Source organism: Miniopterus natalensis, chromosome 20 (genome assembly GCF_054644295.1).
Source record: "Miniopterus natalensis isolate mMinNat1 chromosome 20, mMinNat1.hap1, whole genome shotgun sequence".
Classification (NCBI taxonomy): domain Eukaryota; kingdom Metazoa; phylum Chordata; class Mammalia; order Chiroptera; family Miniopteridae; genus Miniopterus; species Miniopterus natalensis.
In genome coordinates, this window is record NC_142100.1 from 6383650 (window position 1) to 6402730 (window position 19081).

The 19081-nt window shown below is 49.7% G+C and overlaps 1 protein-coding gene across 3 annotated transcripts in view; it reads right to left on the bottom strand.

Moving 5' to 3' along the window:
- The window catches only part of NTM (neurotrimin), a 379856-nt gene that overhangs the window by 158291 nt on the left and 202484 nt on the right, over positions 1-19081 (bottom strand). For all 3 annotated transcript variants that reach the window (XM_016204484.2, XM_016204483.2, XM_016204482.2), the window contains exon 2: positions 15562-15794. In XM_016204484.2, the coding sequence (XP_016059970.1) occupies positions 15562-15794 (233 nt within the window). The remainder of the gene's footprint in view (positions 1-15561; positions 15795-19081) is intronic.

The window sequence follows — 19081 nt, forward strand, 5'->3', positions numbered from 1 at the left end:
CCTCTAACCTGCCTCCTGCAGGCCAGCAACCCAGAAAAGACAGGGGCATAATTCAGTCCCAGGCAGAAGGCCTGGGAACCAGGAGAGCTATTGGCGTAAGTCCCTGCTTGAGTACAAAAGCCTGGGAACCAGGAGCACTACTGTCTGAAGGCAGGAGAAGATGACTGTCCCAGCTCAAGCAAAGAGACTGAATTCTCCCTTCCTCTGCCTTTCTGTAGTGCTCAGCCTTCCACAGACTAGATGACCAGGGCAGTCACTGCTCAGTCTACCGAATCCAGTGCTAATGTCTTCTAGGAAAACCTGCACAGACACACCCAGAAATAATATTTTCTGAGCTATCTGGCATCCCTTAGTCCAGTCGAGTTGGCAAATAAAATTAACAATCACAAGTCCACCCCTTGTCAACCTGGCATTCAGACGCATCCTCTGAAATCATACTTAATCTCAAAATAAAGACAATATCAAGGTCATAACTCTAGCTCGCATGATACAAGTATCCTGTGTACAACTGAAAGTCCTTGAGTAAGGTTTACTCCTCTGAGATCCTGTAACTTAAATAATATGATACAAAGTGAATAGCACTTACATACTGATATAATGTCAATACATAGAGCCCGGCAGGCCTGGCTCAGTGGTTGAGCATCGACCTAAGATCCAGGAGATCGGGGTTCGATCCCCAGGAGAGGGCGTGCAGGAGGCAGCCGGACAATGGCTCTCTCATCATTGATGTTTCTCTCTTGCTCTCTCTCTGAAATCAATGAAGATATATTAAAAAATAAATAAATACATTTTATGTTACATGATAAGAAAATAAGAGAGAAAAGAAAACAAAGGTATTTGCTTACTATGTGCATATAGACACACAAACATTCAAAATAAGGAGGGACTACTGAAACAGTTACAGCCCTCGTTTCTGTAACCGATCCCCCGGTTGCAGCTGCCATTTATAACTACTCACTCACTACTCTGCATCCCCTTTGTCTTCAGCAAGCACCTCAGCTGGTAGAGTGACCTGAAGGGTCTGGGCCATTAGTTGTCTTGCCTGGATTGCTTTTACTGGCTTTAGGCGCCTGGCATGGTAACACTGAGAGATGTCATAAGGGATCTCTTATTACTCCCAACACACTCTTTACCGGATGGTGGAGCGGCGGCCCAATCTCCCCTTGGGATTCAGGATCAGTCATCGCAGCCAACACCTTACCTCCCTTTCTTGCCCATTGATTCAGAGGCAAGAGAAGTCCAAAGCGGCTGGGCTACAGTCTTAGCTTCCAGCCCGATGCAATTATTATTGCGTCCCCTGCTGGAAGAGACATGCCCCCTTTCAAATGAAAGCCTATAGGCCAGCGAAGTATGCTAGTGAGTCAGTAGGGGTAAGAGTGAGTGGCCCCGACTCCCATCTCCACCACCTGAGCCCCTTCACCCTGGCTATGGGAGAAAGAGCCATCTGAGCTCCAGAGGACTGAACAGGCCTTCGCCGGACGCCGAGCAGGCTGGATGCGCCTGCTCAGGAGAGGAAAGGGAGGGCTGCAGGCGTCTGAGCAGAGAAGGGAAGGGGAAAGGCCTGACAACCCTTTAGCATCTGCCTTAAAACAAAATGGGGTATATGAGGTGAAGACTGTACTGACCCACCTTGGTGAACAGCTCTTACTTTGTCTCTGTCGCCTGTGTTTCATTTCAGCAACAGCACAGCAACAAGTTTGCAAGACGAAGCCACACTGTAGTGGGAACACGGGACAGGCCTGCTCACCTGACTTGACGCAGTTCCTCCTGGGAGCAGGGACATCACTGAGGCTTCTATATAAGAAATGTTCTCAGACTGGCTCCCAGTTGCCTCTATCCCTTCGCTCTGCCAGGCCCAGACCTGCGATTTCTAAACCACCTGCACAAGGTTGCCCGCGCACAGCCCCACCCGGCCATTCAGGTCCAGCTGGTCTGGGGAGTGGTCAGCTTCTTCTCCCTCACCTCTGCCTTCCACCCTCCTCTCTCCGTCCTCCCATTTGTAAATGTACAAACATGAAACTTTTGCAAAGTTGTAAACATTCGATTCTATAACACACCACACACTGGGGAAAATACAGGCCTCCTTGGAATTACACATCTGGGGGAACTGGAATAGTCCCCCTCTTGCTGGGTGCACACCTCTGGCCTCAGTCAGCTCCTCTGAAGCACCGTTTGCACACCCCTCAAGAGTAGACGGGATCTCTCCAGGTCAGGAACAGAGGAGAAATGGTACACGCCCTGTTCTCCTTTTCGCTCAGTGCCCGTCTCGACACTCAACCTCTGACCCAGCCTCCATTCTGACGCCAAAGGTCTTTCTAGAACATAACTCCTGTAATTTCCTGACTAAAGCCTATCATTCCCCTTCCCCTCCACCATGGAGCCTGAACTTCCTGGGTAGTCAGAGGCCTGGTCTTTTCCCATCTCCAGGCCTGGGCGTTTCCCCACAACTCGTGCCCTGTATCTAGCCCACCGCACGGAGTGACCCCCATTCTGGCCGCTCAAGCCCTTCCTGCTGTGTGTTGTACCTTCAGCCTGAGACTCTAGCCCGTTTCTTTACCTTGCTAAGAAAATCTGCTATGTGAAATCTGGCTTAATGCCATCTGGTCAGAGAACAGGGTGGCCCAATTATTTTGATAGAAACTATAACAGAAAAGTTCACACTCAAGCAAAGAAACAAAGTAGATGTAAGAAAAAAAAAAAAAGAAAGAAAGAAAGAAAAACTAATTTTACTTAATGGCAGGCCCTAGTTTTGATTCATTTATTTGTTTAATAGATAGTGATTGAGTGCCTACTGTGTGCCAGACCCTGTTCTGGGGACTTGGATACAATAGTGAGCAAAGAAGGCCAAATCCCTAACCTCCTGGGAGTGGAACAGACTACAGCTCTTGGAGATGTAAACATACATCATGCCCGTAGGTGATCTATGTTGGGAAGAAAAACGCGAGAGAAAGGTGCTAGGGAGTCACGGTGAGATGGGGTGGGGAGACCTATTTCACACAGGTGGTCAGACAGGCCTCTCCCATAGGGTGACCCATGAGCAAAGACCTAAAGAAGAGAGGTGAGCACCAAGGGAACCTGGCATGGGCACCTGCAGAGGGGGCTGCAAGGCCCCAAGGCACTAGGAGCCCCCGAGGCATATTCTCAGAGCATCAAGGAGTAGCCATGGGTAAGAAAGGGGGAGTGTGGCCCGGCCGGGCGTGGCTCAGGGGTTGAGCGTCGACCTAGGCTCCAGGCGATCGGGGTTCGATTCCCAGTCAGGGCACATGCCCAGGTTGTGGGCTCGATCCATGGCTCTCCCATCATTGATGTTTCTATCTCTCTCTCCTTCTCCTTTCCTCTCTCCGAAATCAATAGATATATTTAAAAAAAGAAAGAAAAAAGAAAGGGAGAGTGTATTAAAAGCAGAGGTCAGAGAGGTGCCTGGGCCGGGTGGTGTAAGGACTCAGGCCATGGTAAGTAGTTTGGGTTCTACCCTGAGTGAGATGGTGACTATGAGGATGGGTCAGAGGAGTGACAGTGTGGAGAGCAGATGTGGGCTACACAGGCGGGGTGCTGATGGATCATTTACACAGTCCAGAGATGACGGTGGCTTGGGACAGGGCAGTCAAGACGAAGGTGGGCAGAAGTGGTAGAATTCTAGATAAGTTTCAAAATTCAGCCAATCTAATAGGACGTACTCAAGACTGAGGGAGAGTGTGGGAGAAAGAAGGGCGTGAAGATCCACGCTGAGGCTCTGGCGTGCGCTACGGGAAGGACGCAGTTGCCAGGTACTGGATGGGAGGACTATAGAGGAGTAAGCTTGGGGCCAGGGTGAGAGGACAGTGGGGAAGACGGCTAGAATTCAAGAGAACTATTTTGTACCTGTTGCAGTTGAGACGCCCCCGAGACAAATATTAGAGGTCAAGTCCAGTAGTACCTCCCCTCCCAGTTAACAAGAGAACACTTGGCAATTTTATGTTCAACTCTAGTCCCAATGTCCCCAGCCACATCTCATAGCCCAGGGTGAGGCAACATCAGTCTCCTTCCATTAGGATCATAAGTGGCTTTTGCCCTCCCCCCAGGGACCCAGGGACAGTTATCTCCATATCAAAAGAGTATAGTCTTAGTGTAGGATCTCCAAAGAGATTCCTTTAAAAAGAAATGATAAAAAATAGTCTTCCCCAAAGGAGAGTCTTCCTTCATGTCACAATGATCAAAACTAAATTTCTAGCCGATTTGGAATACCAACGTCTCTGATTTCCAGCCATCAGGGATTAGAAATATTGAAGGCCAGTATTAGTTTCCTGCGAAACACATTACCACAAACTTGATGGCTTTAAAACAACAGAAATGTATTGTTTCTCACAATTCTAGAGACCAGAAAGTCCCAAACCAGCTTCATGAGGCTGAAACCAAGGTGCTGGAAGCTTCCCCTGGGTGCTTCAGGGGAGACTCTGCTCCTTGTCACTTCTAGCTCCTGGTGGCCGTCATTCTCCGTGTCTTATGGCCACACAACTCGACTTCAAGGCCAGTGACGCTGAACGTCGCTCTTTGCTGTGTTCATATCTCCTCTCCTCTCTCTGCCTCCTCCTCATGAATTACATGTGATCGCATGGAGGCCCCCAGGGTAATCCCCAATAATCTCCCATCTCAAATCCTGCACTTAATCGCATCTGCAGGGACAACACCATATGAGATAATATTCACGATTCCAAGGATTAGAATCTGATCATTTATTCTGCCTACCACAGCCAGTCCCAACACACAATTATTTTGCTTAATGATTAAAAAAATAAATAAATAAGTGCCCAGCCAGCATGGCTCAGGGGTTGAGCATCGACCTAGGATCCAGGAGATCACGGTTCAATTCCCGGTCAGGGCACATGCCCAGGGTTGGGGGCTTGATCCCCAGTCGGGGGGCGGGGGCGTGCAGGAGGCGGCCAATCAATGACAACTCTCTCATCATTGATGTTTCTCTCTCTCTCTCCCTCTCTCTTCTTCTCTCTGAAATCAATAAAAACATACTAAGAAGAAAATGAAGCAGCTTACCCAACAAGTAGCTGCCAGTAAGTTCCAGGCAGACAGGCTCTGGCCCTCAGGAGGCTCATAGCAACAATGAACTGATCACAGAAACAAATGCCAACTGTGGCAAGAGAGGCAAAGTCCATGGCTCTAAATCCTTGCAGGGCGGGGGGGGTGGGGGGGGGTGGGGAGGCATTAACCTAGGAGAGGCAGGTCGAGGGCAGGTCGAGGAAGGGTCCCTAAGGAAGCCCAGTTCAGCTAACAGTTGAAGGATACATGGGGTGAACTGAGTGAAAAGAGGAGGAGGATTCGAGGCAGAGGCGAAGGAATGCAGGCCGAGCCCTTGACCAGAAAGAACCACCAAGTAAAACAAAACAAAAGGAGATGGCGAGGCAGGAGGTGGTGTGAACCGGGGGTGAAGGTGAAGCTCCCCCCAGGCTCCCTGAGGCGAAGGGAGTCCTAGAGCCCCGGCCGGGTAGCTCAGTTGGCTGCAGGATTGTCCTGATACACAAGAGTCAACCAATGGATATACAAGTAAGCGAAACAACACACCGATGTTTCTCTATTTCTCTACCTCTCCCCCCCACTCTCTCCCTCTTTCTCTAAAATCAATAAAAAAAAGAAAAAGAAAGTCCTAGAAGTGCCGTCAAATTTGGGTTTGTAAAGATCAACTCAGCTGGGAGAGGAGAAAGGGTAGGTGATGGAGACCAGAGTGGGTGAGGGCAGACCAGCTATTTTATTTTCATTTTAACACCTCAGAACTAGAATAAAATGTCAGACCATCCATTTCAAAAGCCCTATTTGTTTGGCCATCCCAGACCCCCACACCTGCCCTCAGGCTCAGGGGGACTCCTCAGTCTTGGTCCCTCCCCATGGGTGGCTCTGGCTCTGTCTCAGCAGCCTCCTTTCACAAGTTAGCTGCTGCCCCACCCGCATTATGTGTCCTGATCAGAGGGACGGGTGTCATTCATCTTTTATCATCAGTAAATGACACACGGGACTCTATGCAGGAGTTAAGGGGGGGGGGGGATCAACATTTCTGATCTCGGTTTCTCAGGGTAGGAAGAAAGGGCCTGGCTGTGCGCGTATTTAGAGGGAGGGGCAGCATTCACATAACTGCCCCGCTCGGAGGCCCGGGTTCGCTGCACCGTGAGACCATCATAAACCAGGTCCGAATGGAACGCTGAGAGCAAACGGGGGGCCGCAGGAGTGGGGGGGACATCGCCAGGTGAGCAGGGCAGAAGCCGGGAACCCTGGAGTTCAAAGGCAGAAGTCAGGCTGGGAAAAAGGGGACACAATCCAGAGGAATTCTTGGGCATGGGCACCCACATCAGCCGCAGAATATGTATGAATTCTTGGTACAGAGATTAGGTCTGTTTAAAGGAGCCAAAATAAGATAAACAGCAGAGCCTGACAACCTTTATTGCTAATAAATGGTTACAAAGATGAAGGGTGTTAATAGGCAGTGGTGCCTGGCTTCCCTGAGTCTAGTTGGTACTTTTCTTCAAATTAGATTATGTGATATATCAAAGCATTTCTATAAAATGCATCAAATCTAACATAGATTAAAGAAGTAGGTCATCTTCCAGGTACTTATTGTCAAGATCAGACTGGAATCCAGGACTCCTAAATCCTGAAATGTCCTTCTTTGTACTTAGCCGTTCAGTCCCCAAGGGAGCCAATGCCGGGTTCACCGTGCAGACTCCCGATTAATCACAGCAGAGAGCACCATTTGCCAAGTGGATTCTTCTATTCTGAATTCTCAATCTCCCCACCAGCTGCGTTTACCACAAAGACATGAATATATAATTGAGACATAAAGAAAACATGCCACCAAATTAAACTGTCCTAATTTTAAATCAATAAATTCTTTCTCAAATAACATGAAATGAAGATCTCTCAAAAGAAGACGCTGTGCTCCACCAACTCCGGCGGAAGCCAATTAGACGTTGTACCAACGTTAGACACTAATTTACCACAGATGACGCTCAACAGGATTATAAATCTTAAGATATACTCCAAATGGTGACACCTTAGAGCCTAAATAAATCAGCCTGGAGACATCAGAATGCCGAGTCTCCCCGACTGCATGCGGGCTCCAGGTGCGGTGAGAGGAAGCTGCTGGGCTGAGGGCTGCGGGCCCCTCCTGCGGCTCTGTGATCCTCAGAAACACCCTCACCTTCCCAGGTACAGTCATCACCATGATGACAGAGCCAGAAGGCCCAGGACCATGTACTCTATTTGCTAGAAATGCATCTTCACTGCACTGTGGGAAAAAATGTGGCTGCAATCATAAAACATATATTTTAGTGCACTCAAAAAAAGGAGTCGTGGCAGGCTCTCCCCTTTGTATCTTTACCGTGCCTGGGCCACACAGCCCGTTGGGTTTAGATGACACTTTCCTACCAATGCTTCTCCCTTCCTCATTTGATATTTGTTTTCTACTCCATGGACGGCCTTCTGGATAATTGTCCTTTGTCAAAACAAACTAATGCAAATGTCCTTGAGGAAGAGACGTGTTGTTTTGTGTGAACATCAAGGAAAACCAAGCCTGTGTTGAAAACACGCCTTACCCAAGGCCTACCGCTTCTCATTATGCTCCTGGCCGTGCCACACCGCCACCCACCACTTAGATGCACCTGTCTCCTGCCCGCGCCACACGGGCCACCCACAACGTAGATGCAGCCTGTCTTTCTGGCTGTATGCCCGGTGATTCTGCCCCCTGAACTTTGGGGTCCTCATTCTTTCTCCAATGCATCAATACATTTTCAGACTTTCAAGCTTTCCAAGTGCCCTTCTCCCGCCCAGGATGCCTTCTCTTTCCACACCCCCTGAAAAACCCTACTCACCACCGGAGACCCTGGTGAAATGCAACCTTGTAGTTTTGCCTAATCTTGCAGATAAATTCAATGAGCACCATTCGGTGAGTTCATAACATTCACATGTGCATGTACCTGATCCAGCTACTGTGCAGAAGACTGATCTGTTTTTTATATTGTTTTTTAAAAAATATATCTTTATTGATTTCAGGGAGAGGAAGGGGAGGGAGAGAGAGAGATAGAAACATCAATGATGAGAGAGTCATTGATAGGCTGCGTCCCACATGCCCCCCACGGGGGGTCAAGCCCGAAACCTGGGCATGTGCCCTGCCTAGGAATCAAACTTCTCTCTCCTGGATCCTAGGTTGATGCTCCAGTGCCCAGCCACGCCGGCCAGGTGAGAGCGATCTGTTAATACAGTTGTTTCTGTGGTTGGATAGGGCAGGAACATCTGAATCTCAGTGTTCCCAGTACCTGGCTTCAAAACACTATTAACTGCAACTGAGACATGTCAGGCAACAGTCCTCACTGTGACCACAGATAGACTAAGACTTAGTCACCAGCTCCTCCCTGGGCCCTAAGAAGCTACACATTTCCATTTTAGCAAGAAGAGAACTGTCAGAGGCTTTCGAGGCTTTTTCGGACCAAAGGGTCATCTCAACAGTCCTGGCATTCAGATCAATGCCGCCACCTTTGATATCACCTATCCACACCCTACAGGGGCAGCCATGAAACATTTAGGAACGTAGGAATGAGGGTTGTTTTGACAAATTCTAGGATTATTTGATAGGTACCAGTGGGTCATGAGACCATAAGGAGACCTCATGCAGGCCTTCGTTAAGTTCTGCTTAAATACACCACAGGGAGCTTCTATATGGGGATGGGAGTCTAAAGAAATGCATCTAGGAAAAGTTTGCCCTTCCCCACAAATAAAATGAAGCCCCGCCTCACTGGGAGGCTGCGGAGATACATGATCCAGGAGGGATCAGAGCCACTTTTCTCAATTGTAAGGTATGAAAATCTCAGGCAGCGCAGCCTCCCTGGGGAAAACCACCGAGGGATGAGATTTTGGTGGCTGCTTAAAGACGGTCCCCTGGGAGCTCTAACTGCTTACCTGGAGCAATGTTGCCTGGCTCCTGAAAGTGTTTGCTGGGAGGCAATGGAGTCACCTGAGCTTTCCGCCTCAGAGCCATAAGGAATGTGAATGGCTGGGACGCAGGGGCCCTAGAGTTAGGTACTGTTCATACCAGGCTGCACCAGGCAGCAGGTGCCAAGTTTACTAATCTGCTTAGAAAATATAAGGACCCTCCCCAGCCTCACCAGAAAATGCAGCAAATGCCATATTAAACCAACGTGACTTTTATTATAGCAATTTGCTCAGATTACTCTAGTCTAACAGACTCCTTGGCTGCGTAGACAGATGACATTTCGGTGGGTTTACAGAAATGTTACTAAACCTGCTAACTCACTGTGCCCCTCCATTGTCAGTAACTGCATCAAGACGTTTTAAAATTCGCCAGGTAAAACTGGGCTGCCTCATTTGCATGCTGTGTAAATTCAGTAAATCAATTTCAGATAAAATGCCCCACTTCCTTGTCATTCTCCACGGTGCTCTGAGGGCCGCTCTAAATTTTTGGTGGAATTTAATTTCCTGACTTTTAGAAAGTTCTGTCGAATTCTGATGCGCGGTCTTAGGACCAGAGCGGATGCGCATTTCCATCTATTTCTTGACAGGGCAGGAAGGGGAGAGAGAGTGGAAAGCGGTTTGGGTGGCGAATGTGACCCGCGTTCACACGAGGCTACTGAAACCTGCAGAACACAGACGTACGCAGGAGGCGACCGCTGTTGACTCAGAGCCGGGGGGCGATGTTTTCCTGGGCCATGGACTCAGCAGAGATGTGTCCTGAATGGGAACGCGCTGGAGCAAAGGCCTCCTCGGCTCTCTGGGAGCCCCGCGGGCCAGGGGGGCACCAGTGTTCTGGGCGACGCGGCTGAGAGAATTCTTTGCCTTCCATGTAAGGGTTAAAGCCCTTTATTCCCTTTGGTGCGCTGTGTTTCAAGTTCTCTTTTATTCAGGTTCAGGGTTGCAGGGAGGCTATGGAGTGTAGGTGTATAGAAATTAAAAGTTATTGTTCCTGTTCTCTTAATCATAATAATGAGTTTGGCTTGACAAGGTCAATTAATTATTCAGGATTGGAAAGCAACACGATTATACACAGCAGGCAGGTGAGAGGAGCCGGTTCAAAGCAGGGAGACAATAAAAGGTCAATGAAAGGCGTCCCCTGACTGGGCCCGGTGTCTCCCAGGCCTGGTCCCCTCCTCTCTGGAATTCTACTGCCACAGGGACGGCCTGGCAAAGTCCTGGCTTCGCTCTCTCTCACCCCGTCTCATTCCATAGACAGGAGCCTGTCCTCCCTCTTTTGCAGGAGATTCAGAGCTGTTTGACTCCAAAAGGCAGGTAATTAACTATCAAACAATAGCAGGGATTTTCGGATTAATTCTGGCTTGGAAGCACTAGGAAAACTCATTTATACCAAACAAAAGGGAGGGGGTGGTTAGATGCTCCAGTGACAAAAGAGGGACCTAGCTAGGGCCTAGAAAACTGATAAAAAGAACAAAAGCTTTTATTACTATTACTACTACTATTATTATTACCCTAATATCCTCATTTTTAAAGCACTGTCTTCTACCTTGTCTCGCATGCAAATATGTCTTGAAGTGCCTTAGAGCCCACGGGTGTCCCACAGGCCTCTGCCTGGACAAGGAGGACCCTCCTGACCCTGTGCAGACCCAAGGGCATTTCTGCAGACCCAGGGGCATTTCTGCAGACCCAGGGGCATTTCTGCAGCTCCAGCTCCTCCATGAGAGGGCTTCTAGAAAGACAGTCAGGGTTTCTGGGACGTGGGTCTGCCACACTCTCTGTCAGTCAAAGGATTCGGCCCATGGAGCTTGTTAGTCACTCTGTCTTTTCCAAGGTGTGGCCTCTTCCAAGGGAAACAGGAGGCAGGGTGTCCCCATGTTAGATGTTCCCAGAATCCTGGCTTGGCAGCAGGACCAGGAGGGGTAAAGGGTTAAAGCAGGCAGCCAGACTCCGAAGCAGCTTCTTATTAATTACACTCATAAAGCAGAACACCCTGAGGTCCAAGTGAGGGAGTCACTGGGCCTAAATTTTAATGAACCTTAGCAAGACCTCCCTCACTGCGGCCTGAAAGATTAGGTCCTTCTGGCTAAGTGGGCACACACTTCCACGGGGGGGCATCTCTTACTTTCACCAACTCATTCCCAGTGAAGTTTTCAAGGCATCTTAAAATCCACAGTCTGCCTCTGCCCCCACAGGGTGCTTTCCCACCTGGCACATCAGATGCCTTAGTGCCGACCTCTCCCACAGGGTCCGAGGAACAGCCTTAAGGTCCTCCCCTCCCCACCCCACATTCAGCCAATCCCCAGATTCCGTCTCGTCCCCCCTTAGCTCCATCTTCAGACTCTCGCTTCTTCTCTGTCCCGGCTAACAAAGGAACCCCAGTCCTCCACCCTTCTAAACAAGGATCTCTTGTCTTGAAAAGATCTCCCTCTTCTCTACAAAACTCCACCTTCCTCCCTAAGCCTCCCCTGGCCTCCGGGTCAAGGAGCCCACTCTCGCTCGGGCTCCTGCCGGACCGTAGGGCCATCACTCAGAGCCCTGCCCAGCGGAGCATTCCACAGTGATGGGACACCCCACGTCTGGACTAATTCTACCGCGGTCACATGCGGCTGCTGAAGCACTTGGGGTGAGGCCAGTGTGGCTGAACAAGTACATTTTAAAAGCTATTTGGTTTTAGCTCATTTAATTTTACACTGACACTATGATGAGGAGCCACTCAGCCCAGTTTCCCTGCCACCCCCCCGCCCCGCCATGCCACCAGCTCCTGCAGCCTTCCCCACCATCTCCCTCCCACACAGACCCCAGGGCCACTCGCCTCGCCAAGGCTGCCCCTGTTCCTAGCTTGCCCAGGAGACTTGTCCCACGTGAACCACTGCGCTCTGCCTGCCCCTGTTCCATGCTGACCCTGGACAGTGCAAATCAGAAGCATGTCACCTCCCTCCTGCAGGCTCTTCCTACACCCCCGGCCAGGCGAGCTGAGCTCTCTGTGCTTTGAAGCTCAGCCCTCCTCCACCCCACCCGCTGCTGTCCATAGCTCTAGTTAATAGCTGCCCCTCCCTTCTATGCACCCATGGCAGGGACTCGCCTCTGTAGTCCAGGCTGGACGGACCCCAACCCACACTCCAGACCCCTGACCAGCCTTGCGGGGGCCTTTGGAAACCATACGGCCCATTAGGTGGCCTTAGAGCTACCTTCCTAAGAAAACAAAGGGAAGATACAGTCTGACAGCAACAGATGGTGAGAAAAAAAGATGACCCACGGTAAAAAACAAACAAGCATTTCCCTTTCCTTTACCACAGGGCTATGAAGTGTTATCAGCAGATCTTAAAATATGCTAGAAAACTAAGCACAGACCTAGGACCCGCCACCAGTGAAAGGCTGTCCAGAGGGCTGGAAGAACTGCAGATGATGCTTACAGCTGAAGCTCTGGAAAGGGAACCAAGGAAAGAAAAGCCCTGGCCCTCTACGGCTATGCTCGAGCCAGCGGACAGACCAGGACTGGGCAGCACTGGGAATGCTGGCCGCCAGGTAGACAGGCGAGCCTGACTTCTCTGTACAGGTCATTTCTGAATTCCATCAAAATGTCCAATCAGCCAACACAGAGGTAAGAGGACCCAGAGTGCAGGTGTGTCCAGGAGTGTTTGCAACAGCTGGTGCCCAGCAAGGACTCATACTCTGGGAGCTGAATTCCTGGGGACAGTTTGGGCAAACACTGTACATGAACTGGAACCAACTCCTCCTGGGGACTTTGTTACCCACCCTCCCATGCTAAGTGCTCAGCCAGCACACCCGTGACCAGAGCTGTTTCTCAGTGACCACCAACCGCATGGATGAGTGAAGGCCTGGTGAGTGCACGCACGAGGGCCGTGGGCCTGACTCTCAGGCATCCTGGCTGTCGGCAAGAACTATGCATGTCGTCGGACCACAGCCTCAGAGAAGATCCAGCACCGAGAGCTAGCAGGACAGAAGGCGTGTCCCATGGTAGGAGACAGACGTAATCCCGGCCCTCCAGCAGCTCGAGCGGGGCTGTAGAAGTGCATTACTCTCCTCTGTGTGGGTTTATTTATACACAGAGCTGACTGCAGACACATAAATACACATGCACATGGGCAGAATGTGAGTTTACGTCTCTTTTGCTGCTGCTCTTGTGTGTGTGTGTTTAATGATCATAATACCATTTTGAAAACTAAACGTGCCTGACTTTCCTTCCAGCAGCATTCTGCTCAGGGTTGAACAGCAGCTTCCACGGAATCCAGACAGTCAGCGTCGGCTGGGGAATTAGGCTCCATGCTCAGTACAGTAAAAGACCCCAAGATAAATATATACGCATCGTTAATCCTGGATGGTCATGTACCCTTTTCCAATACAGAACCAGGGGAGTCCGGTTCTGTTTAGTTTGTCTGATTGCTTTTAAGAGGGGGACAGGTTGGTTTTGGAAAACTATGGTTCTCTATTCATTAATGTGTCAATACAGCTCAGGTCAGGCATATCGACGGCGGATTAGCTTGGGCTGAGTCTGTGAACAAGCCCAGCACCTTTTTTAACCCAGCTTGTCTCCAGATCAATACACCCATCAGCATCTGAAAATTAGCCCAAGATGAGATTCCAATACTTGAGGTGCTGTGTCATGCTAAGAGGGCACCTTGCCAACTCATGGATGGAAACACCTAGCTGGGGATTAGACATCTTACATTAGCCTGGACATGAGCGAAAACTGATGCGGACCCCATCCCCTCGCTTCCTCCCTCCCCACCCCCTCGCCGCCTCCCTCCCCACCCCCACACATACTCAGCCTTCTCTCTTGGAGTCTATGTGAGACCTCCAGGGGCTATGATTCCAGCCATTGATTCAACAGCATTTACTAAATGTTCACTTTGTAATAAGGCACTCACTATAGGACAGGATGTTTATGCTTAAGAAAAAAATTACAAAAATGCGGTCCTTGTTTTTAAGGCGGCTTCAAAATTCTTCACTATGCCACCCATTTTCCAGTTCCATAACATCCTCGCTTCCTGTCTGTAACAGTCCTTCCCAGTGTCTTTGTCACTGCTAGGCATTCCTGTCTCAGCAGCGAGGGTGGGTATGGGGCTTGGGGAACGGTTTCCAATGCACCGCCTAGTGCAGGTGTAAAGGATGCCGCTGGAGCATTCTGGGAAACTCCTCAGGGAAGAGTGATTCTCACGTTATTTTGGCCGACTGCCTATGGTAAAAATGTGTTTTATGTTAAAAACTTTCAATGGCACAACATTTTATGTCACAGTACTGACTCTGCTGTTTGTAATACACTCTGATACCTTCTAAGCAATTCTATTTCCTTTAAAACATGCTGTTTGCACCCAGCAGTTTCAAAAATATTCATTTATACAACCACGAAAAGAAGCGGCAATCATAATTTCCTTTTGGAACTAAGGAGTAAGCAGAAAAATTAAAAACAACTTGGGTGACCAAGCTTGGCCACACCCAAGGGGCTCCGATGTCCCAGCAGCATGATCCCTGACCAGGCAGGGTCCACACTGGGAGAGCAGTTTACTGCCCAAACCTGCCAGTTAGCTGATGAAGGGAACTGGGAAGCTGCCTGGGAGAGAAACAGCAACAGAGGTGCCGGGCTCTGTGCTCAAGGGCTTACTCGTCTAAGATAATTTGGTCCACTGTAAGAGATGTCTTTAAAAGTGATAAAGTAACAACAGTATTTTCCACAATAGTTAACACTTAAACAGCATCTTATGTTCCAGGCTCTCTTCTAAGTGTTTTGCACATTAGTACGGGTAAAATGTGGTCCTCACCACACTGCCCCCATTTTCCAGACAGAAACCCTGAGGCTCCCTTAGGAACCTGATCAGAGCCTCACAGCCCCAAGTGGCCAAGGACTGATTCTGAGCCCTCCCTCCCTAGTCAGGAACGTGTGCACCATGGTCAAGTATGGTCTGAATGCCCCAGGACCAGTTCTAGTTCTTGAGGAAGAGGCGAGCACCCTCCCCAGGGCCTGAGAAACAACAGAGAGAACCCAACAAAGAGAGACACAAAATGAAAACAAATACGCAGTTCTCGAAAGCTGGGGCTGAGGGTGCAACCGAAACGTGGAGAAGCAGACGGAGGCAGCGGAGGGAAGGTGTGGTGTCAGGCCCCGGGGCTGGGGTGAGAGACGAAGCGAGCGGGAAACGACGCAGGTGTGTGAAGGACGCAGCCAGGTAGGTGCCAGTGGGCCCGTGTTGGGCCTGGAGTCCTTGGAGGGCGGCGGGAGGGTGTGGCAGGTATATAGGGCCAGGACCCAGACGCTGCTCTTCCAACAAAGGGAGCTTAGAATTGGATGGAACCTAAAAACTCAGAGGAGGAAAAAGCCAAGGAAAGCAATAATTAGGAAATAATTTTCTGAGAAAATACATTATTGGAACAAAAGCAAAAAAAATAAAATAAAATAAATCGAGTCCTATTCAATGGGAAAATCATTTGAAAATTCAGCATCTAAAGGCAAGATGACAGTGAAGGAGGCGTCCTGGCTGGGTGGGACAAGCAGAGCTGGTTTCTGCTGAGGATCACGGAGAAGGTGTTAAAGACGGGCTCTCCGCCGCCCGCCCGGCCCGCCAGCCGAGCACCACCTACCTTGCACGATGAGGTGGACCCGCGAGGTCTTGGGGTGGTTGTCGGTCTGCACGGAGCAGGTGTAGGGGCCCTCGTCATACACGTCCACGTTCTGGATCTCAATGCTGTACTGGGTTTGGGTGTTGCTCAGGAGAACCACACGCGGGTCCAGGCACCACTTGTCGTTCCCTGCGTAGAGGATGGTGCTGCGGTTTAGCCAGGCCACCCGGGTGACCCGGTTGTCAATCGTGCATCTGCAGGGAAGAGCAGATGGAGAAGTCAGAGACAACGGGAGCCGTCAGAGCGGGGTTTGAGGCAAGGCTAGGATGCGTTTTTGTGCCTTGGCATCACTCCCTGCCCCCAGTATATACACATGCATTTCCTGTCGGGTGGCACTTTCTGGGATTGCCTGCAGGGGTCTTATGGAATTACAGCCTGACAGCATAGGATATCTCCGACTTCTGGGTCTTGCTCAGTTCAGTGCTTCTGAAGCCACCTGAGCCCAGGACTACTGCAATGGTCCTACCACTCAGTTATAATCTGAGGCGTCTTCCACGCCAGAATGGCGGGGACCTTCCTGCACAGCCAGCCCTCCTTCTGCTCCTAGTGTCCCAGGTGTGCTAAGTCATTCAACGCTACAGAGACCCTATGAGGAAGGCTCCACTGGCAAAAGAAATCGAAGAACAGAGAAACTAAATGCTGCCCCAAGTCACACAGATAATATGTGCTGGACCAGAGGCCCAGGTTGTAACTACTAAACGTCCTCCTTCTCACCACAGAACAGCAAATTCTGACAGAAGGCTTCTGAAGTCAAAGCTAAACAGGGGCCACCACCATCGCTACTTATCTTCATTACATTCGAAGGCAGAAATGTTCAATTATTGCTAGACTAAAGGCTTTTTCCCAGATCTCAACACTGGCTGCACATGTAAAAATAGATGTCCTTTCTTTCATTTTTGCATCTGGAGTCCCTAAGATGTGGCAGCTCCCTTCTCTTTTCCTACGCTTTAAAATGTCCCAGCTACTTGCCAAGTCCTCATTGCGTCTCTGTCTGCATTCATTTCCTTCCCTCACTACACCAACTTTGTCCTATGGCCTTGGGCTAAATTCACAGACAGCATCCTGATCCCAACTGTAATGCTGGAAATAGCAACGTAGCACAGTGTGTATAACGGTGCCTCAGATTTATATATTTCTTTGCAGTGTGAAAAGTACTCTTACATCCACACTGTCTCATTAGATTTCTGCAATAAATCTCTGGCAAAGATGATGTTGCCCCCCCCCCCCCCCTTTAAAGATTGGACTCCGGGGTTGGGAATGGTCTGGTGACTGGCCCTAGGTTAAAGAGCTCGGAGGGGCAGTCAGGCTTCTCAGCCAGGTTGTCTGATTCCTGTTCCTGTGTGCTCTCGGATGCAAAGGTGGGTTTTTCAGTGGGAGGCACAACTGCTTCCACTGAATCCTCAAAGTGGTCTGTGACCATAAATAGCCTAAGAAGTGCTGCTGAGCACGCCGGCTTCCTAGGCGGTCCCTCTCAAGAGGAGGTATCCGCACTACGCACCCTTTCGGCTTGTACTTGTGTAAATGTCACACGATCGAGGCAGGGCCACTCAGGCGCAGGTGGGGAGCCTTGCTGGGAGCTCCCGCAGAGAAAACTGCTCAGCCAGAAGCGCCTGGGCTTGGCTGTCCAGCAGGCTCTGTGCTGTTCGCTGTGCTTCCCCAGCAACGCAGGATGGAGACAGCAGAAGACCTAACGAGCAAGCGATCAGGGGAGTGTTTCTGAAAATGGGCATGGACCACCTGGGCCAGGGTCACAGGAGGAGTTTGTTACAGATTCTCTTCTCATACTGACTCAGAGCACTTGGGAACTCCAAAATATGAATTTCTAACAATATCCTAGTTAAGTCATATCCTCACCAAAGTTTGAAAAACCTGGTAGAGAGCAGTGGATCCCCATGACCAGCTGTACCCTTTGTGGGGTTTAGAGCAAAATGTAAGCACAGAGCACTTCGGTGGAGAATTCTTAACAATGTCACGGGGGAGACGGCAGAGTATGTGACGGAGGGCAGGGCCTTCCTTCTGAGTGCAGGGCCCTGTGTGAATAAGACACGTCCTAGGTGGTTCCCAGACTTTGCTATGCTTATGAATCTCCTTGGGATCTTACTGAGATGCACACTGTGCTCTGGTAGGTTTGGGGTGGGGCCTGGGGGTCTGAATTTAGTAATCCCCCAGGTGATATGCAAGCTGATGACCTTAGATCATCTCTTTAGTAGAGTGAATCCAGAGGAGAATCGCACACAGGTTAGGGTCTGAGAGCAGAGTGAGAGCCTCACTATATAAAATGTAGTCAGAAATCATCAATGAAAAGCGTGTTGGAAATGCAGAATTTCAGGCCTCAGTACAGACTTAATGCACTCAAATGGGTGTTTTAGTAAGAGGCCTAGGATGCACATGAGGTTTGGACAGGTCTGCAGTGTGCTCTCAGACTCCCTTTGGGCTTTGCTGACAATACACAAGAACAGCTGGGCTGACAGCTGGGCCCTTGCCTACACCTTCCTGCAGACCAGACACTCCCCTCCAAGCTACTCACCTGAAATGTGGGTTTGAGACCACATTGCTTTGAAATCCCTTAGAATAACACCCTACACAGCTGGCTTTGTTAGGATGCACTTGGGATGTTATTTGTATCAATGACCTTAAAGAAGGCCCCTACTCTCAGTTTTGCTGGGATTCAAGCAGGAAAGTGGGTGCAATTCATGTTCATGGCCAATGCTATTGAACACGCATTACTCTCTGCTCAGTAGGAGCAAGCCTATTACCTATACTATCTTATGATCTCAAAACATTTTTTGGGTTCACTTATCACTGCCAATTACAAACAGGGTTAACCGAGGCTACGAAATATCCAAATTCGTTAAGATCACACCAAGATTAAGCAGCAGAACCAAGATTCAGAACCGGGGTTTTTCTTGTTGCTGTTCTTTTGTTTTTTCCTCAAATGCAGTGTTCTTGAATGTCCTTATCAGACCTCCCCAAAGGCTCTGCCACATTTAAATTCAACGTGCATGGGACTCACCAGGAAGCCCTGATGAATACAGATTCTGGGACCCGACCTGGTCTGGCAACCGCACTTTAAAACTATTAATTTAGACATCTGGTTTCTGTGGAAACCAGAGCTGCAGAGCGTGTGGGCACCAGGAAATGAGTCTTGTTTGAAACTGTTTTCCATTACTTTGCAGGGGAGAACTTTCTGATAACCAACTTGTTCTGGGGGGCAGAGCCCTGGTTATTTTCCCTCCAACAGCTGAAGATCTGAGCCGATGCCAGGGGAATGGCCGTGGTGCAGGAGTGATCACCAGCCTCTAAACTGCTCGAATCCTTGTTTTTGATGCCTGCAGTAGGGACACCTCGCAGCCTCTTGCTGAGTGTGGAGGACAGTCCTGGGCTTCCCCGTGAGTGTCTAATTACTGGAAATCGACTGGTACTGAGCAGCATCCCCACGCCGCACTGCGTTCCCAGGGCCAAAGATGCTCATTTGCAGACA